This window comes from Terrapene carolina, unplaced genomic scaffold (assembly GCF_002925995.2).
Source record: "Terrapene carolina triunguis isolate 2854851 unplaced genomic scaffold, T_m_triunguis-2.0 Scaffold58, whole genome shotgun sequence".
NCBI classification, from domain to species: domain Eukaryota; kingdom Metazoa; phylum Chordata; order Testudines; family Emydidae; genus Terrapene; species Terrapene triunguis.
This window is the reverse complement of record NW_020664409.1, coordinates 80,982,706-81,001,888: the sequence shown is the minus strand read 5'-3', so window position 1 is coordinate 81,001,888 and position 19,183 is coordinate 80,982,706. Positions and strand designations below refer to the sequence as shown.

The following is a 19,183-nucleotide window of genomic DNA, read 5'->3' as shown; positions in this document are numbered from 1 at the left end:
TGTTGGTGAATGGCTGTCGCTATCAGTTCACAGTACTTCTGTTCGGCTTGGCAGCTGCTCCTCAGGTATTCACAAAGTGCATTATGGTGGTAGCCGCTAATCTTCAAAAAATTAGGGGTCCTGGACAACTAATTTATCTGCAGTTGATCAGAGTCTCAGTCCTGTCTCTAGCATATCAACTGCTCTGTCTATATTGAACACTCTGGCGCTCCTCGTGAATTGAGAAAAATTAATACTAAGGTCTGCACAGACAATAGAATTCATTGGAGCAGTCCTCTATTCCACAAATGCCAGGGCTTTTCTGCCACAAACCAGATTTAAAACCATTCAAAAACTAGTATTCAAATGAAAGCTTACCGACTCAGAACAGCATGCAAGTGCCTCAGTTTGTTAGGTCACATGGCAACATGTACCTATGTAGTGCAATACTCCAGACTGCGACTCAGGATGCTACAGATGTGGGTAGCATAAATATATATCCTGAATCATTATGCCTTGGGCAAGGTGGTTCAACTGCCTGAGCTAGTCCTGTTGTCTCTGGATTGGTGGACAGACCTTCTAAAAGCTTGTGTGGGAGTTCCCTTCCTTCCCACACTACCAACACTCACTCTAGTCACAGACCTATCATCCCTAGATTGGGGAGCTCACATTGGGTCCCTGAAGACTTATGGTTTTTGATCATCTCAGAACCCAGAGGCTCACATAAATGTCAGAGTTAAGAGCAGCAGGTCTAGTCTACTCAATCTTTCTCCCCCACATAGTGGGGGAAAATCTATTGATTCTGATAGACAACTCTGCGACCATGTTTTACCTAAACAGACAAAGAGGAGCGCAATCAAACTAACTCTGTCAGGACTCTTCTGTAGCCCACTCAATTCACCTTAAAGCTACTTAACTTCTGGGGAAACAGAATACAATGGCAGATCAACTGAGCTGATTCTTCACCGATCAACACAAGTGATCATTATGCCCAGACATAGCACGGGCCATCTTCCAACTTGGGGTGGATTCCTAAAGTGGTAGTCTCAGTCCAGGCGCCCTAATAGATGCCTTTATCCTGTCTTGGGAGAATTGCCTTCTATATACCTTCCCTCCAATTCCTTTGCTCCTCAGAGTAGTATCCAAAATAAAAAGGAATCATGCTCATCTCATCTTTATAGCACCAGTGTGGTCCTGTCAACATTGGTACTCACCCCTACTGACACTGTTGATAGAGCCACCTCCTATCCCTCCCATTGGATCCCGACATAATTTCCTGAGACCACGGCCACATTCTGCACTCTAGCCTCCACACACTCCATCTCACAGCGTGGATCCTTTGACTGATGGCCTTTGAAAGGTTTTGATCACAGAATGTCAAAGTGGTACTTCTAAATAGTGGAAAACCCTCAACTAGGACCACTTACCTGGCTAAATATAAATGCTTCTCCATTTGGTCTCATGAGAAAGGTGTATCTTCTCAGCAAGCATCCCTTAATGTTGTGCTGGACTGTCTTCTAGATCTAAAACAGAATCAGTTAGTTCTGTAAGGGTGCTTTTGGCTGCTATCTCAGCTTTCCGTAATAAGCCCCTTTTCTCCAACCACATTTTACTCAATTCCTGAAGGGCCTGGCCAGATTATAACCTCAAGTGTGGGACCCCATCCCTTCTTGGGATCTCAGCTAAGTCCTGGCAGGTCTAATGGAACCCTTCTTTGAAGCCCTTCTGACTTGCTCTCCTTTACCCACTCCTACAATTTTTTTTATAAGGATAAGGTTTATCTCAGGCTGCACCCAAAAATCTTTACAAAAGTAGTCTCATCTGTTTGCCCACATTTTTTCCAAAACCCCATTATATGCATGAAGAAAGGCTTCACTCATTCAATGTGAAAAGAGCATTCACTTTCTACCTAGAGTGTACTAAATCATTCCAGAGTTTTATGCAGCTGTTTGTCACAGTTGTGGACAGAGTTAAGGACAATACAGTTTCTTTCTAGAGAATGTTCTGGATCTCTTCCTCCATTCATTTATGCTACCAACTAACTAACACGACCCTAGCAGCTAGAGTACTGGTGCATTCCAATAGAGCACCAGCAGCTTCTGCAGCTTTCCTGGTTTGAGTACCAATTGCAGACATTTGTAAAACAGCAAATTGGTCTTCAGCCAACACCTTCACTTCTCATTACACTATTAACTGGCAGTTCAGAGATGTTGCCAGCTTCAGACAGGTGGTTTTACAATCGCTGTTCAGATAGACTCCAAACCCCCCTCTGTAGCTATATAGTTGAGTTACCTACAGTGGAACTGACATGTGCCATCACTCAAAGAAGAAATGATTACCTATCTTACAGTAACTGTAGTTCATTAAGATATGTTGCACATATCCATTCCATGACTCGCCAGCCTTCCCCTCTCTATCAGAGTATGTCCAGTACAAAGGAACTGGGGAGGGGGGAGAGAGTCAGCGGGTGGATCCGCCCTCTTATACCAGCATGCAGTGGCACGTGGCAACACAGGGCTCTCATGCTGTCCCTACAGGTACCACTGAGGGGGAAAAAACATTCTGACATCTGTGCACAAGGCATATGCACACCTAGAGTGGAATGGATGTGTGCAACACATCTCTAAGAACAACAGTTATAGAAAGGTGGGTAACTGTTTCTTATACATTTGTCTGCTAGACCGAAGAGCCCTGTTATAGCCCCTCTCTCTTATATTCCTTGGTTCATGTCAGCTATTCCATTGTGCTACTCCCCTCTCAGTTCTGCCTGTGTATCATAGAATCATAGACCCATAGAGTTGGAAGGGGCTGTAAGGGTCATCTGTTGTAGCCCATGACCAAGATGCAGGATTTGTTGTCTGGACCATCCAAGACAGATGGCTATCCAACCTTTTTTTTTTTTAACTTCCAGTGAAGGAGATTCCATGACCTCCCTTGGCAGTTTGTTCCATTGTCCTACTGCTCTTACTGTTAGGAAGATTTTTCCTAAAATTTAATCTAAATCTGCTATGCTGTAGTTTGACCCATTGTCTCTTGTCCTGCCCTCTGTGGCAAGAGAGAATTTTTCTCTGTCTTTTTTTATGGCAGTCTTTCAAGTATTTGCAGACCACTATCATGTCTCCCCCTTAATTGCCTCTTTTCCAGACTAAACTCATATGGCTTGCATTCCATCCCTTTGATCATCTTTGTCGCTCGCCTCTGGATCCTTTCCAGTTTCTCTAGATCCTTTCTATACATTGGTGTCCAAAATTGGACACAGGACTTCAGCTGAGGTCTAACCAGTGCCAAATACAGCAGTACTATCATCTTCCATGACTTGCATGCTATGCCGTTGTTAATGAAACCCAAATTGCATTTCGTTTTTTGCAACAGCATTGCATTGTTGACTCGTGTTGAGGTTGTGATCCATCACACCTCCCAGATCCTTCTCAGCAGTACTGCTGCCAAGCCAGTTTTCCCCCATTCTGTATTTGTGCATTTGGTTTTTCTTCCCTGAGTGTAGCTCCTTACATGTCTTTGAATTTAATTTTGTTGTCTATAGCCCAGTTCTCCATTTTGTCAAGATCCCTTTGAATTTTATCTCTATTCTCCGAAGTGTTGGCATCCTCCTCCCCCAGCTTTGTCTCGTTTGCAAATATGATCAGTATGTTCTCTATTCCTACCTCCAGGTAATTAATAAAGATGTTAAGTAACACCGGACCCAGAACATATCCCTGTGAAACCCCACTTGAGACCTCCCTCCAATCTGACATCATTCCATTAATAGCTATTCTTTGTTTGCGATTGTTTAACCAATTATGTATCCGCTTAATGGTAGTTCTACCAAGCCTGCATATCTCCAACTTCTGACAGTCCCACACGACATTTTCATAAGCTTTGCTAAAATCCAGGTATATTATGTCCATCACATTTCCCCTATTCACCAAACTAGTTACCTTGTCAAAGAAGGAAATCAAGCTGGTTTGGCATGATTTGTTCTGAGTAAATCCATGTATGGCTTACTAGACTCTTTGAATCCCCTGGGAACTCTGCTGTTCTTCTGTTCACTCATTCTGGTTTGTCTGCTCTAGCTCTGGCTGTTATACTTGATTCTGCACCACCTAAACCCTTTCTAAGCTCACTCAAACATCCATTTTCATTACAGCTTCCAGTAGCATTAAAACACACAATAGTATAAAACATGAATCGCCAGTGAGCATTTTACTTGGCTGGCAGCCTCAATAACTAAAAATTATCAAATATAACTGCTTGTCTTCACTGTCAACGCCCTTCACTGCCTAACTCCCACCCTACCTATCTTCTCTCATCATATCGAGATGTTGTCTCTGGCCTATGGTTGGCCCATGATACAAGCTTCTGTTGCCCACTTGTTAAATTTCCAAACGAGCATCTTCATTCATTCTCCCATGCTGCCCTTCACATTTGGGAAATGCTTCTGGTAAACATCCACAAATCTACCTTATTGTCCTTCAGATCCCTCCTTAAAACTCTTCTTTGCTGTGATTCCACTACTTCCCTAGGAACAGGTAACCTAGGTGAGATTGTGGAAATCCATTCACTGAAGGTTTTTAAGAATAGGTTAGACAAACACCTGTTGGGGATGGTCTTGGTTTATTTAATCCTGTCTCAGTGCAAAGGAATGGACACTAGATGACCTCTTAGGGTTCCTTCTAGCTCTACGTTTCTATGATTCTATGCCTACAAAAAACATGAGGAGAAACCGTTTGGCTGTGGATGCACTGATGCCACTGTCTGTCATGCTGCCTAATATTGTCTCATTGTTTCCTTGTACTCCCTTGTTTGTATCCATCTGTTGTCTCTTATCCTATATTTAGATTGTAAGCTCTTTGGGGCTGGGACTGTCTTTTTGTTCTGTTTATACAGCACCTAGGACAGTGGGTCCTGGTCTATCTCTAGGTGCTATGTTAATACAAAAATTTTTTTAAAGGGTTAAATGCTCTTGTATTTAAAGTTATCCAATGGTGAATGTGGTGCTGTATGTTAGGTCAGGGGTCGCCAACCTTTCAGAAGTGGTGTGCCGAGTCTTCATTCATTCACTCTGATTGAAGGTTTCGCATGCCAGTAATACATTTTAACATTTTTAGAAGGTTTCTTTCTATCAGTCTATAATATATAACTAAACTATTGTTGTATGTAAAGTAAATAAGGTTTTTAAAACGTTTAAGAAGCTTCATTTAAAATTAAATTAAAATGTGGAGCCCCCGGACCAGTGGCCAGGACCCGGGCAGTGTAAGTGCCACTGAAAATCAGCTCGCGTGCCGCCTTCGGCACACGTGCCATAGGTTCCCTACCCCTGTGTTAGGTTAACATGCCAAACCAATAACAAGGTCTGTGTCCCGAGGAGCTTGATTTAAAGGCACAAGTATAACCGTCCTTAGCCATAATGCTTTGTGGAACAGGTAGGTAATTAGAATTATTGTTGTTCTTTTAAGGAATAGCAAGAAACTTTTTCATCCAAATGGGTAACTTTTTCCAGAAAGTTTAAAAGCATGTGAAAGTAAGAGCTTAGATGTAAATCACTTTTGCCTTCATTATTATGGTGTTGCTTTTAATTCTTGCCTCTTTCAACACCAGTAACCCTCAGAAACTGTCTTCTGTCTCGTTGATCAACCAACCCTTTTCCATTTATGTAATCAGAATACTGAGGATTTTTTAAAAATGTCTTTACTTATTACTAAAGAAAACTGTTTGCAATCTTGCAATATGATCAGTGCAGGCCCAACAGTTCATCCACATGGATCCAATTGCAGGACCAGGGCCTATATATATATATATATTTTTTTAACACAAATGCCTACAGTATTTTTAGTAATTCTGTAAAGAGCAACTTTCCTAAAATGATGATATTGTGTTAATCCAAATCTTTAGTCACATGGCCTTCATTAGGTTCTTTGGGAATTTATCTCAAATTCTCAAACAAACACATCTTGGTAACTCCAAACTGTAGGTGTGCCATAATGCTTGGGGGTGTATAGAGACAGCAAGCTGCTAATTTGCAGTTGAGTTTATATTTATTGTCAGTGAAAAGGCTTTTTAAAAACATAAAAAGGACAAGCCAATCTGTTCATTTAGTTAAATATTTTGACGTGCTAATAAACGGTATTTTATCAGTGGAAACAAGGCAATGTCACTAATAACAAATCTGGTTTTCCTTTAGTTGCTGCCCTAACAAGATCAGCATTTTCTAAAGTGCAATCACTCACTGATTTCTTATCCCTTCAGTGCCCTGCTCTCGCTACATGTCTATCTGTTTGTCAGTTAAACCCAGTGAGCACTGCCAAAGAGTGCTTATCACTTGTTTGCTTTTTATTTTTCTGTGTATTTTTTTTAAAAAGCCTTTAGATTTTAAAATGCCAGAGGTGCTGTGTCATCCTTTAACTCTGTTCCTTTCCTTTTTAATTGCTTAGATGATAAACTTAATATTTAATTGATCTTTTGCAGGATAGTATTAGATGTTTAGGTTGAAGTTGAGGAACAGAGAAGTGACTTGTCCCACGGTCACTCAGCAGGTCATTAGTGGAGCTGGAAATACAACCTACATCTCCTGAGTCATAGTCCTGTGCCCTAACCATTGGAGAATACAGCTGCTCTATTGCTTTCTTTTAAATACCTTGTGTCTACTAATACTGTTTAAAGCTCTGTTCATCAAGCTAAGTTCCTGAGGATGTGCTGTACAGAGTCCATCCGTCATACAACTTTTAAACAGTACCTGGGAGCTTTATAAATACGGGTCATAAGAACGGCCATGCTGGGTCAGACCAAAGGTCCATCCAGCCCAGTATCCTGTCTACCAACAGTGACCAATGCCAGGTACCCCAGAGGGAGTGAACCTAACAGGTAATGATCAAGTGATCTCTCTCCTGCCATCCATCTCCACCCTCTGTCAAACAGAGGCTAGGAACACCATTCCTTACCCATCCTGGCTAATAGCCATTAATGGACTTAACCTCCATGAATTTATCTAGTTCTCTTATAAACCCTGTTATAGTCCTAGCCTTCACAACATCCTCAGGCAAGGAGATCCACAGGTTGTGTGAAGAAGAAATTCCTTTTATTTGTTTTAAACCTGCTGCCCATTAATTTCATTTGGTGGCTCCTAGTTCTTCTATTATAGGTACAAGTAAATAACTTTTCCTTATTCACTTTCTCCATACCACTCATGATTTTATATACCTCTATCATATCCCCCTTAGTCTCCTCTTTTCCAAGCTGAAAAGTCCTAGCCTCTTTAATCTCTCCTCATATGGGACCTGTTCCAAACCCCTAATCATTTTAGTTGCCCTTCTCTGAACATTTTCTAATGCCAGCATATCTTTTTTGAGACGAGGAGACCACATCTGTACGCAGTATTCAGGATGTGGGCATATCATAGATTTATATAAGGGCAATAAGATATTCTCCGTCTTATTGTCAATCCCTTTTTTAATGATTCCTAACATCCTATTTGCTTTTTTGACGGCCGCTGCACACTGCGTGGACGTCTTCAGAGAACTGTTCACGATGACTCCAAGATCTCTTTCCTGATTAGTTGTAGCTAAATTAGCCCCCATCATATTGTATGTATAGTTGGGGTTATTTTTACCAATGTGCATTACTTTACATTTATCCACATTAAATTTCATTTGCCATTTTGTTGCCCAATCACTTAGTTTTGTGAGATCTTTTTGAAGTTCTTCACAGTCTGCTTTGGTCTTAACTAACTTTAGCAGTTTAGTATCATCTGCAAACTTTGCCACCTCACTGTTTACCCCTTTCTCCAGATCATTTATGAATAAGTTGAATAGGATTGGTCCTAGGACTGACCTTTGGGGAACACCACTAGTTACCCCTCTCCATTCTGAAAATTTACCATTTATTCCTACCCTTTGTTCCCTGTCTTTTAACCAGTTCTCAGTCCATGAAAGGATCTTCCCTCTTATCCCATGACAATTTAATTTACATAAGAGCTTATGGTGAGGGACCTTGTCAAAGGCTTTCTGGAAATCTAAGTACACTATGTCCACTGGATCCCCCATTGTCCACATGTTTGTTGACCCTTTCAAAGAACTCTAATGGATTAGTAAGACATGATTTCCCTTTACAGAAACCATGTTGACTTTTGCCCAACAATTTATATTCTTCCATGTGTCTGACAATTTTATTCTTTACTATCGTTTCAACTAATTTGCCCGGTACTGACGTTAGACTTATCGGTCTGTAATTGCCGGAATCACCTCTAGAGCCCTTTTTAAATATTGGTGTTACATTAGCTATCTTCCAGTCATTGGGTACAGAAGCTAATTTAAAGGACAGGTTACAAACCATATTAATAGTTCCGTGATTTCACATTTGAGTTCTTTCAGATCCAACTAACGTAGCATATAACATGGTTTGGCAAAAACTTTTTTTTAAAACCTGTTCACATTCATTTAAACATGGTTCTAATATTTTTGTCCCAACCTGATTGCAGAACCAGATTATAAGTGTTCTCAAACCATGCTTTACAGCAGAGTATAGGTGGAGTCTTAATAAATTAATCCTTGATGAGAAGTGCTATTGCAACTACAAGATGGCTCTGGAAGACATTAGTGGCCAATACAGTGTGTGGCTCTCAGGATAGGGCTTAATACTGAATACAGTACTAAATACCTTGATGCTGGTTTTAGTATCTCCCAAGGCTATCCAGATCTAGGCATACCTGTCAGGTATCAGGCCCAGCCCCTGCTATCTCCAGCTTCCTGGCTATATATTTTTGTTTTCTGTTCTTCCTGCCTGCTGCTGGGCTCTGCTCTCCTATCTGTTTGAGGGTAGGCAGGAGAAAAGTAGGAGCAGCCAAAGAGAGTGGTCTTCCTCTTGGTACTGTGCAGGGGGTTGATGAGAGGTATAATGGCTCCCAGCTCCTCCTCCTTCCTGTGGATTCCTGGTTGCAGAGAAGGAGCTGGGAAGCATGCAACATGCTGTGAAGGGGAGTGGAGCCTGCTGCTCTAGTGAAAAAGAGCCTGTTTCCTAAGAGTTACTGGGGCATGACAATCTTGTGGTTTGGGTGGGAGGGGGAATTGATTTTTATCTAACCCTTGTTATCTAATCATTTTGGGTATCTTTGTGCAGACAAGGGGGGCAGATTTTCTGTTGTTGTAAATTGTCATGGCTCTGTTGACCTCAGTGGAGCTATGTTGATTTACAGAAGCTGAGAATCTAGTTCAAGCTGTCATATTGGCAGAATTTGCTGTTTAAAATACTGTATTATATTTGGGTGTATTTGGGGTTGCAATGATTTACGGAGACCTAAATAGTTATAAGGTACTCTGTAACCATACGATATTTATAATTAATATGCAATGATGACCAGAAAGTACTGGAGTCTAATAGAAGTTACCTATATTTACAAATCGTTAAATGTGTGTTTTCAGGAAAATCTGATGAACCAAGATGTGATTGTAACCAGTTTCATTGTGCTAATGGAAAATGCATTCCAGAAACTTGGAAATGTAATAACATGGATGAATGTGGAGACAACTCTGATGAAGAAATCTGTGCCATAGCTAATCCTCCAACAGCTTCTTCCTTTCAACCTTGTGCTTACAACCAGTTCCAATGTCTTTCTCGGTTCACCAAAGTTTACACCTGCCTTCCAGAATCTTTAAAATGTGATGGAAACATTGATTGTCTTGACTTAGGAGATGAAGTAGACTGTGATGTGCCAACATGCGGGCAATGGTTAAAATATTTTTATGGTACTTTCAATTCTCCCAATTACCCAGACTTTTATCCTCCTGGAAGCAACTGCACCTGGCTAATAGACACTGGTGATCATCGCAAAGTAATTTTGCGCTTCACTGACTTTAAACTTGATGGTGCTGGTTATGGAGACTATGTCAAAATATATGATGGATTAGAGGAAAATCCACGCAAGCTTTTGCGTGTGTTAACTGCATTTGACTCTCATGCACCCCTGACAGTTGTTTCTTCTTCTGGGCAGATAAGAGTGCATTTTTGTGCTGACAAAGTAAATGCCGCAAGAGGATTTAATGCTACATATCAAGTAGATGGCTTCTGTTTGCCATGGGAAATTCCATGTGGTGGGAACTGGGGTTGCTACACAGAGCAACAGCGCTGTGACGGCTATTGGCATTGCCCAAATGGAAGGGATGAAACCAATTGCAGCATGTGCCAAAAAGAAGAGTTTCCCTGCTCCCGAAATGGTGTATGCTATCCTCGTTCAGATCGCTGCAACTATCAGAATCATTGCCCTAATGGTTCAGATGAGAAGAATTGCTTCTTTTGCCAACCTGGAAATTTTCACTGTAAAAATAATCGCTGTGTATTTGAGAGCTGGGTATGTGATTCTCAAGATGACTGTGGTGATGGTAGTGATGAAGAGAATTGCCCGGTCATTGTACCCACTAGAGTAATAACAGCAGCTGTCATTGGGAGCCTTATCTGTGGATTGCTGCTTGTCATTGCACTGGGATGTACTTGTAAGCTGTACTCACTGAGGATGTTTGAACGAAGGTAAGTAGCACATGTTCCCAAAGCTAAGATAAAGTATTGTAATTATATAATTTACACAGTAAACAATTTAACATAAGCGTATATCAATAAGAATGGTCTTATTAGTATTGTGTAACTTCTAAAAGTATTCTTCCCTCTCTATATTTTTTGAAATTCTTATTGGCAGTGATGGTGGGGATGACGGCAAAGAATAATTTCGATCACTTGCCTGTGGGCAGCTAAAACGTCCAATTTAGTTGTCCAACAGAAAAAAAATGAAAAGGTGCTAATTTTCAGCCTGTGGTCTCATTCGGAAGTAAATTAAAATTAAATATTGTTGCCATGATTGACTGTGTGTTCTGCTTGTTCTGTTTTGGACTGTCATGTGCCAGGGTTTCTCACTCTTCTTTTTCTTAATGTGTCTACCTCTCACTGACTAGTGTGTTTAATTGTCTTTATTTTAATATGAATTAGAATGCTGCTTTTGTCACCAGTCCTATACTGAGAGTAGCACTGGAATTGTGTAATCATGTAATCAAACTGAATTTAAAATTCTATTACCATAAATAATATGAATCTTGATATGGTCTAACCCAGGGGTGGGCAAACTATGGCCCACGGGCCGGATCCGGCCCCTCGGGGCTTTGGATCCGGCCCGCGGGATTGCCACCCCCGTGGCGGCGCAGGCCCTGTGATGCTTCTGGAAGCGGCCAGCACCACGTCCTTGTGGCCCCTGGGGGAAGGGGGGCAGAGGGCTCCGTGCGCTGCTCTCGCCTCCAGGCATTGCCCCCCGCAGCTCCCATTGGCCGGGAACGGAGAACCACGGTCAATGGGAGCTTTGGGGGAGGTACCTGCAGGGGAGGGCAGCATGCGGAGTCTTCTTCCCTTCTTCCCCCTCGCCCCCCCTCCCCCCGGGGGCCAGGGCAGGCAGGGAGCCCATCTTTGCCCTGCTGCGCGCCGCTGCCACCCCAGCGGCGCTCCAGGTAAGTGGCGCCGGGCTGGAGCCTGCACCCCGAACGCCTCCTGCACCCCAACCCCCTGCCCTGAGCCCCCTGCCGCACCCGTCATGCACCCCAACCCCCTGCCCTGAGCCCCTCCCACAAGCCGCATTCGATCCTGCACCCCAACCCCCTGCCCCAGCCCTACATTCATGGCCCTGCATGCAATTTCCCCATCCAGATGCGGCCCTTGGGCCAAAAAGTTTGCCCATCCCTGGTCTAACCCCTGTCTATGAACACGTGCTATCTGTTTATGTACTATATAACTTTTTATTCTTCTTGAAAGATCATTTGAAACACAGTTGTCAAGGGTTGAGGCTGAGTTGTTAAGAAGAGAAGCTCCTCCATCTTATGGACAGTTAATTGCTCAAGGCTTAATTCCACCAGTTGAAGATTTTCCTGTTTGTTCACCAAATCAGGTAAGGTGTTTCTGATTATCCCAAAATAGCAGGCCATCCAATTTAACTTTTTACAAACTTTGCTTTCTAACCATGTTATGGGTTTTGAGGTTTATCACTTTCTTCAGCCACCTCAATATTTTTGTACCACAATTACTTTTAAATATTGGACTACTCTTCATCATAAGAGATGGTGACAACAAACAAACGAATCACTTTGCAAACAATTTAAACAATTTTTTTTTAAAGGAATTGTTTTAAAGGAATGCCAATATCTCACAATAGTAAAAGTTACAACTGGTAGGTGCAGTGGTGGATGTTGTGTATATATTCCATACAAAGAACATTAAGGTTGAAAAGTCAATCACTCAGAGGTTGGGAAAAGTCAGAATTAGGGTGGTTCTTCGAGTGCTTGCTCATGTTGAGTCCAAGTAGGTGTGCCCGTGCCGCGTGCACAGTCGTAGAAAGGTTTTTTCCTTAGTAGTACCCATCAGATCGGCTGTGAAGCCCTCAGGAGTCGCGCCTTCATGGCAGTGTATATAGGTCCCTGCTGACCCACCTTCTCTTCAGTTCCTTCTTACCACCAGTGACGGTCGTTGGAGCAGCTCTTGCTATGGCAAGCAGTCCCCTAGTGGAGACTCTTTCTAGTGTTTCTGTAAATAGTTAGAACTACTTCAAACTAACTAAGTTTTTTTGTTTGTTAGTTAGATAAGTTTCAGCTGGGGGTTCTTCCCCCCCCCCCCCCATGTTTCCCTTTCCTGGGACCGTGGCCTCAAGGGTTCAAGCCGTGTGGGTCCTGTCTGAAGCCTATGCCAAAGGGAGGACCCACAGGACTCCTGTTTAAAGTGTTAGCGGGAAGCCAGTCAGACTGAGAAGTGCAAGATCTGTAGAGGCTTCTACCAAAGAACTAAAAAGGAGAGGGACTTTAGGCTAAAATTGCTCCACATGGAGTCAGCCCTTCATCCCTAGGCAGCACAGGTGGCATCTGACCCCATGTCCAGTACTTCAGTGCGGAGTGCACTGGCCTTGGTAAGAGAAGCCATGGCGCCAAGAAAGGACTCTGACTCCAGGGATCCACAGCATTGCCACTCCCTGGCACCGAAGACGACCTCCAATGCGAGTGCCCCCATTCACTGGTGCCGCACAAAAGGAAGAAGACCAGCAGAGGTTGCTTTCCCACTAGAGCAGTGAAATGAGGAAGCACCAGTGGGGTGCGTCACGTGCCAGGACACCCTTGTTCAGCTCCGACTCAGCTGACACCATTGACTCTGGCCTCACTGGGAAGTCTGTCGAGTCTGGTTCTAGTGGACTTCTCAGTGCAGGTGCCTCGGGAGGAGGACTTAGACCTTCTCTCCACACAGGACACCTTTGAGGCGGCTAGGGACCTCATAGCAATGACGGCACAATCCCCTGTGCAGGCTCTGGCGCCACCACCAGCATTGGCATTGCAAAGAGGTACCATGCCCTCCAGGGGCAAGCCAGCGATGATGCGGCACTGCTCACCCTCACTTCGGCACCACTCCAGACGGAGTCCTCATGGGACTCAGAGGTAGTCATTCGCCTCTAGGTGAAGCCGGCACCGCTCCAGACAAGAGGAGGGGCAGCCTTTGCCTATGATGTCATGGCCACCACAGTGTCAGGCACTGGCTCAGTGGCCCTTCTGGACCCTGTGGGCCTACCACTGGGGCCAGAGGCCAGATCCTTGTCAGTGGTTTTGGAGGCGCTGGCCCCTCCATCTTCAACATCTGTAGCCTGGGAACCTCTCTGGGCACAGGAGATGGGCACGCGGGCAGGCACCGAGACCGCAGCGGGGCCTGGCACTGAGACGGGGACGGAGACCAGCACAGCTCCCAGCGCCATGCAGGATGTTTCAGCGCAAGGGGATCCCTGCAAGCCAGAGGGTCAGGAAAACCCAGAGCCCCTGTGGGCATCTTCCTCATCCTCCCCAGATGAAGTGATGGCGGGCATATCTACCATGTTGCCGGCCATGGACAACAGAGCCCACTAGGAGTTAATCAGAAGAGTGGCTGAAAATTTGTGCATGCAGGTGGAGGAGGTGTTGAAGGAGTCCGAACCCCGGGTCGACGTTTTGGTTCTGCAAGGTCCTTTGAGGGTGGCTTTGCACCTCATTAAGGCCATCCACAACACTACTAAAGCATTGTGGCAAGCGCCCGTCTTTCTACCCCCCGCAGCTAAAGAGGTGGAGAGGAAGTATTTTGTGCCATTCAAAGGGTATGAGTATCTGTTCACTCACCATTAGCCAGGCACTTTGGTGGTGGAGGCGGCCAACCAGAAGGAAAGATAGGGACAGCCGGGACCGACACCTAAATCCAAGGAGACAAAAAAGATAGGCCTTTTTGGTAGGAAGATATATTCTACGGGGGGGCTCCAGCTTCGCATTGCCAACCAGCAGGCAATCCTTAGCCACTACAGTTTTAATTTTTGGAACATGTCCAAGTTTAAAGAACTACTTTCCACGGAATCCCATTCAGAGTTTGCTGCCATCCTTGAGGAAGGCAAGGTCATCACAAGGACCTCCTTACAGGCCTCCTTAGATTCGGCGGACTCGGCAACCTATACCATGGCAACAGCTATAGCCATGAGAAGACGCTCATGGCTTCAGGTGTCAGGACTCCCTCATGAGGTCCAGCAGACCATTCAGGACTTGCCTTTCGACCGCATAACGCTATTTTCGGAGCAAACAGACACTAAGCTCCACAGCCTAAAGGATTCAAGGCCAATTCTGAAGTCCCTGGGGCTTCATACACCAGCCCCCCCAAAGAAAGCATTTCAAACCGCAGCCTGCTCCTTGATTCTACCCAGCTCCTCCTACGCAGGACTATAGCAGGAAGCAGGGCAGAAGTAACAGACAGAGACCCTCTCAGTCCTCCTCTAACCAGGGCCAAGACTCAGCAAAGCAGCCCCCAGCCTCCAAGCCAAACTTTTGAAGGTGTGCCAAGGGGTGGTGCACCAGTTCAGATCCTGGAACCTTTTCCTCCATTTGTGAATCGTCTATCCCATTTCTACTATGCCTAGGCACAATTCACCTCAGGCTACTCGGTCTTAAGCACGGTAGAATTGGGACATTCTCTTCAATTCTGTTCCCCCCTGCCTTCCCACCCTCCTTCCCCGACCCTTCTCACGAGTAACTTCTCATGCAGAAGGTGCAGACGCTCCTACATCTCAGGGCAGTAGAGGAAGTCCCTTTAGAATTCAGGGGTAGGGGGTTCTATTCCTGGTATTTCCAATCCCGAAGGCCAAAGGTGGGCTCAGACTGAAGGACATAAATCCACACCGTGTAGAGGTCAAAGCATAGGGGTTTATTACATACAGTGCTGGCGGAGTGTCACCTGGCTTATTAGGCTCAGAGACACTGTCAATCAATTGATTACAATAGAATATATAGATTTTTCCATGGGCGGGGGAAGGTGACGGGGTAGGCAGTTCCACACCCCGGGATAGGTTTTGCAGCAAGACAAGATAGCACAATAGCCAATGGTTAAAAGGTTACACAATGTCTCCGCCCATGGTCTCAAGTTAGCAAGTTAACATTTAATTAATACTTTGATAAAATGTTATTAGTATAAAATATATATGTTGAATTCTGATTTGGAGTCCATAGGAACGGAGCAACTCCTTTGATTGTCCGACAGGTACATGTCTAGGGGTTAAAGCAAACAGTGAAAGCATATGGAAATAGAGATTGTCTCCTTTATGTCTTAAGGCAGGGCATTGGTCCCTTGGAAGGGAGGTGGAAGGATGCCATATCATTATAGTGACGTGCCAATTTTTCATAAACTCAAGGTTGGATCTGTGGGAAGACTGTTTTCCCTTCAGGAGAAACACAGTAGGGACAGGGATCCTTTGTTCAATTTGAAACATTGGATGAAACATAATTATTCAGTTATTGCCTCAACATCTGGCATTTCTACTCACCAAGCATATCTTAGCAAAGGCAATGTTATCTTGTTTATTCTGCTTTTCTCTTAGCTAATCACTATTTGCACGGCTTCTGGTCTCCAGACCAAACTCTGGACTTTGGGTCTGAGAAAGAGCTGGCAAATCCATATACCAGGTTGTTATATAACATGCACATGGATTTTAACCCTTCACAGACCTATTGTAGACTTGTGAAACCTCAATAAATTCATGAGGAAGATAAAGTTTTGCATGGTCTCTCTGGCTTGCTTTATCCTCTCTCTGGATCCGGGGGACGGGTACACCGCCCTCTACTTGAAGGACGTATATTTTCACATGTCCATAGTCCTATCCCACAGATGGTTTTTCCACTTTATGGTCAACAATGCTCACTATGAGTTTACGGTTCTCTCCTTTGGCCTCTCGGCGGCCCACCGGGTGTTCACCAAGTGCATGTCAGTCATGGCAGCCTTCCTGCAGAAATGGCAGGTGCAAGTACTCCCATACCTCAACGATTGCCAAATCAAAGGACAGCCCAGGGCCAAAGTGGAGGCCTATGTGAGCCTAGTTCAGACAACGTTCCTCAGGCTCGGCCTCTTACTGAATGTAGCAAAGTCTACCCTAACACCAACTCAAAGAATAGAGTTCATCAGAGCTCTCCTGGACTCCATCAGGCCAGGGCATTCCTCCCAGAAACTCACTTTCTCACCGGGGCGCCATCATAGAGGAGCTCAGGTGATACCCCACCACTACAACACGAAATTTCCTGAAGCTGCTCGGCCATATGGCCACCTGTACATATGTAGTACAGCATGCCAGGCTGCACTGAATCAGGACCGCCTAGACAAGTTGGTTACACTCACTCCCCCTGTTATCAAGTCCCTCAGGCGGTGGCTCGACCTGAAAGCCGTGTGTGCAGAAGTGCGCTTTTCCGGGTCTCAACCCTCCCTGTCTCTAGTAACGGACATGTCAGCATTGGGTTGGGAGGCACACTTAGGCAGACTCAGGGCCTCTGGTCCCAGTCAGAACTTTCGTGGCACATCAACGTCAGGGAGCTAAGAGCAGTCCGCCTTGCTTCCCAGACATTCCAGGCCTATCTGCAGGGCACGTGTATCAGTATTGACCGACAACACATCAGTGATGTTTTATATAAACAGACAGGGTGGTGCTTGTTCCTCTCCCCTGTGCCAGGAAGCCCTCAAGCTGTGGGACTTTTGCATCGCTCGTTCGATACATCTAGAGGCATCGTACTTTCCAGATTCCCAAAACGAGCTGGCCAATCATCTCAATAGGTCATTTCACAATCATGAGTGGTACCTCCACCCGGATGTTGCGATTAACATCTTTCAACAGTGGGGGTTTCCCCAAATAGATTTGTTTGCAACGAAGTACAACAGGAAGCATCACCATCATTTGTTCCTTCCTGAATCATAGTCAGGGCTCACTCGCAAATGCTTTTCTCCTCCCTTGGAAGGACCACCTACTATACACTTTCCTGCCCTTCCCACTTGTACACAAGGTACTTCTGAAAGTCAGAAGGGAGAGAGCATCAATGATCTTAATAGCACCAGCGTGGCCTCGCCAATACTGGTTTACCACGCTTCTAGACTTATCGGTGGACACGCCTATAACCCTGCCCCTGGGCCAATATTTGATCACCCAGGACCACGGCCGCCTCCAATCTGCAGTCTCTCCATCTCATGGTATGGAAACTCCGTGGCTGAACCTCTGGGAGCTCACATGCTCAGACCCTGTTAGAGAGGTCCTCCTTAGCAGCAGGAAGCCATCCACTAGGTCCACCTATCTGGCAAAGTGGAAAAAATTCTCCATTTGGGCATTACAAAAGCACACTCCGCCCTTACAGGCATCAATTTACTTTATCCTGGACTATTTGCTGCAACTAAAACAGAAAGGTCTGTCAGTATCGTCAATAAAAGCGCACCTGGCAGCTATCTCAGCTTTCCACACCAGTTCAGCCAGGCGCTCAGTTTTTCGTGAACCCCATGGTAGGCTGCTTCCTCAAGGGATTAGACAGGCTGTCTCCTCAAGTAAAACAGCCAACTCCTCAATGGTATCTCAACCTTGTGCTCTCTAGACGGATGGGACCTCCTTTTGAGCCCTTGGCAACATGCTCCCTCCTCTACTTCTCCTGGAAAGTAGCATTCTTGAAGAAGAAAAAACAGTTACCTACCTCTCATAACTGTTGTTCTTCGAGATGTGTTGCTCATATATATTCCAAGACTCACCTGCCTGCCCTCTTGGAGTATCCGACAAGAAGGACCTGAAGAGGCGGCGGGTCGGCAGGGACCTATATACGTTGCCATGAAGGCACGACTCCAGGGGCTCCACAGCCGACCCAACAGGTATTGCTAGGGGAAAAATCTTCCAACGACTGTGCACATGGGGCACACACGCCTACTTGGAATGAACATGAGCAACACCTCTTGAAGAATTAGTTACAGGAGGTAGGTAACTGTTATTTTTTTGTGTGCAAACTATAATTTGGATCCATTGTGCATACACATGTTGATATAGTCTAGAGCTAAAACTCTTCATCCAGGTAAGGTGTCTACCAGCTCTGTCTATAATGCGTGCCTAAGTTCCCAAAGCTGACTATATTTAAAAAAAAACTTAAAACATCTTTCTTCAAACTTCTCTTTAACTGCACATCTTGAAATCTCTTGACACTTCATTGAGTGGCTACTCTGTCATGGAGCCTTTCAGGAAAACTTGGTGAACTGCAAAGTACATGGCATTTTCCTGAAAATAATATTAGGTACCAATCCAACCAATGTAAAGAGCATCCATAAGCTGTGATGCTAATAAATACTTGTAGTAGTCAAAATTGAATGTTTTGTCTTAAGTTAAGTGGAGGGTCTTCTACTTGTAACTCTCCTTAACACACAACTACCCATATGTCAGACTTTTTAATGTTAACTCATATTAGAGCTATTTGGTGATCTGAGATTCCAGGTTTCAGAAGTGACTGAGATATTTTTGCATAGAAATTGGGTGAGTGTTACTTTCCTAATAGTGCATATTAAACCGAAATGGAACAGCTGGCTTCAGTGATGGAAGCAGGTGGAGACACAAAGCCAACAACAACAGATAACTTAGCAACTTTTGTAGGAGATGCTATCCTCCATATTTATCCTGGCAAAGATAGTTCTTTTCTCTGTCTGGAAATGTTTCATGTTCAGCAGTGACTTCGGCTGTGGATAGGATTCTGAGCTGCACGTATGTAATAGATATTAGAATCTGCCTCTATGTGAGGCCTGTTTAGAAAACAGTATTTTGTATTTACAGATGTGGCTCATACAACTTGACGCTTCCTTTTCCTATTTTAAGTATAAGCAATTTGTCTTATGATTCAGGAATGCAGGCTGTTTAAGCTGAACA

At 44.4% G+C, this 19,183-nt stretch overlaps 1 protein-coding gene across 2 annotated transcripts in view; it reads left to right on the top strand.

The window, feature by feature from the left end:
- Positions 1–19,183, top strand: part of LRP12 (LDL receptor related protein 12) — a 94,404-nt gene that overhangs the window by 66,797 nt on the left and 8,424 nt on the right. For both annotated transcript variants that reach the window (XM_024194502.3, XM_024194503.3), the window contains 2 exons: positions 9,390–10,491; positions 11,755–11,887. In XM_024194502.3, coding sequence (XP_024050270.2) covers positions 9,390–10,491; positions 11,755–11,887 — 1,235 coding nt within the window. The remainder of the gene's footprint in view (positions 1–9,389; positions 10,492–11,754; positions 11,888–19,183) is intronic.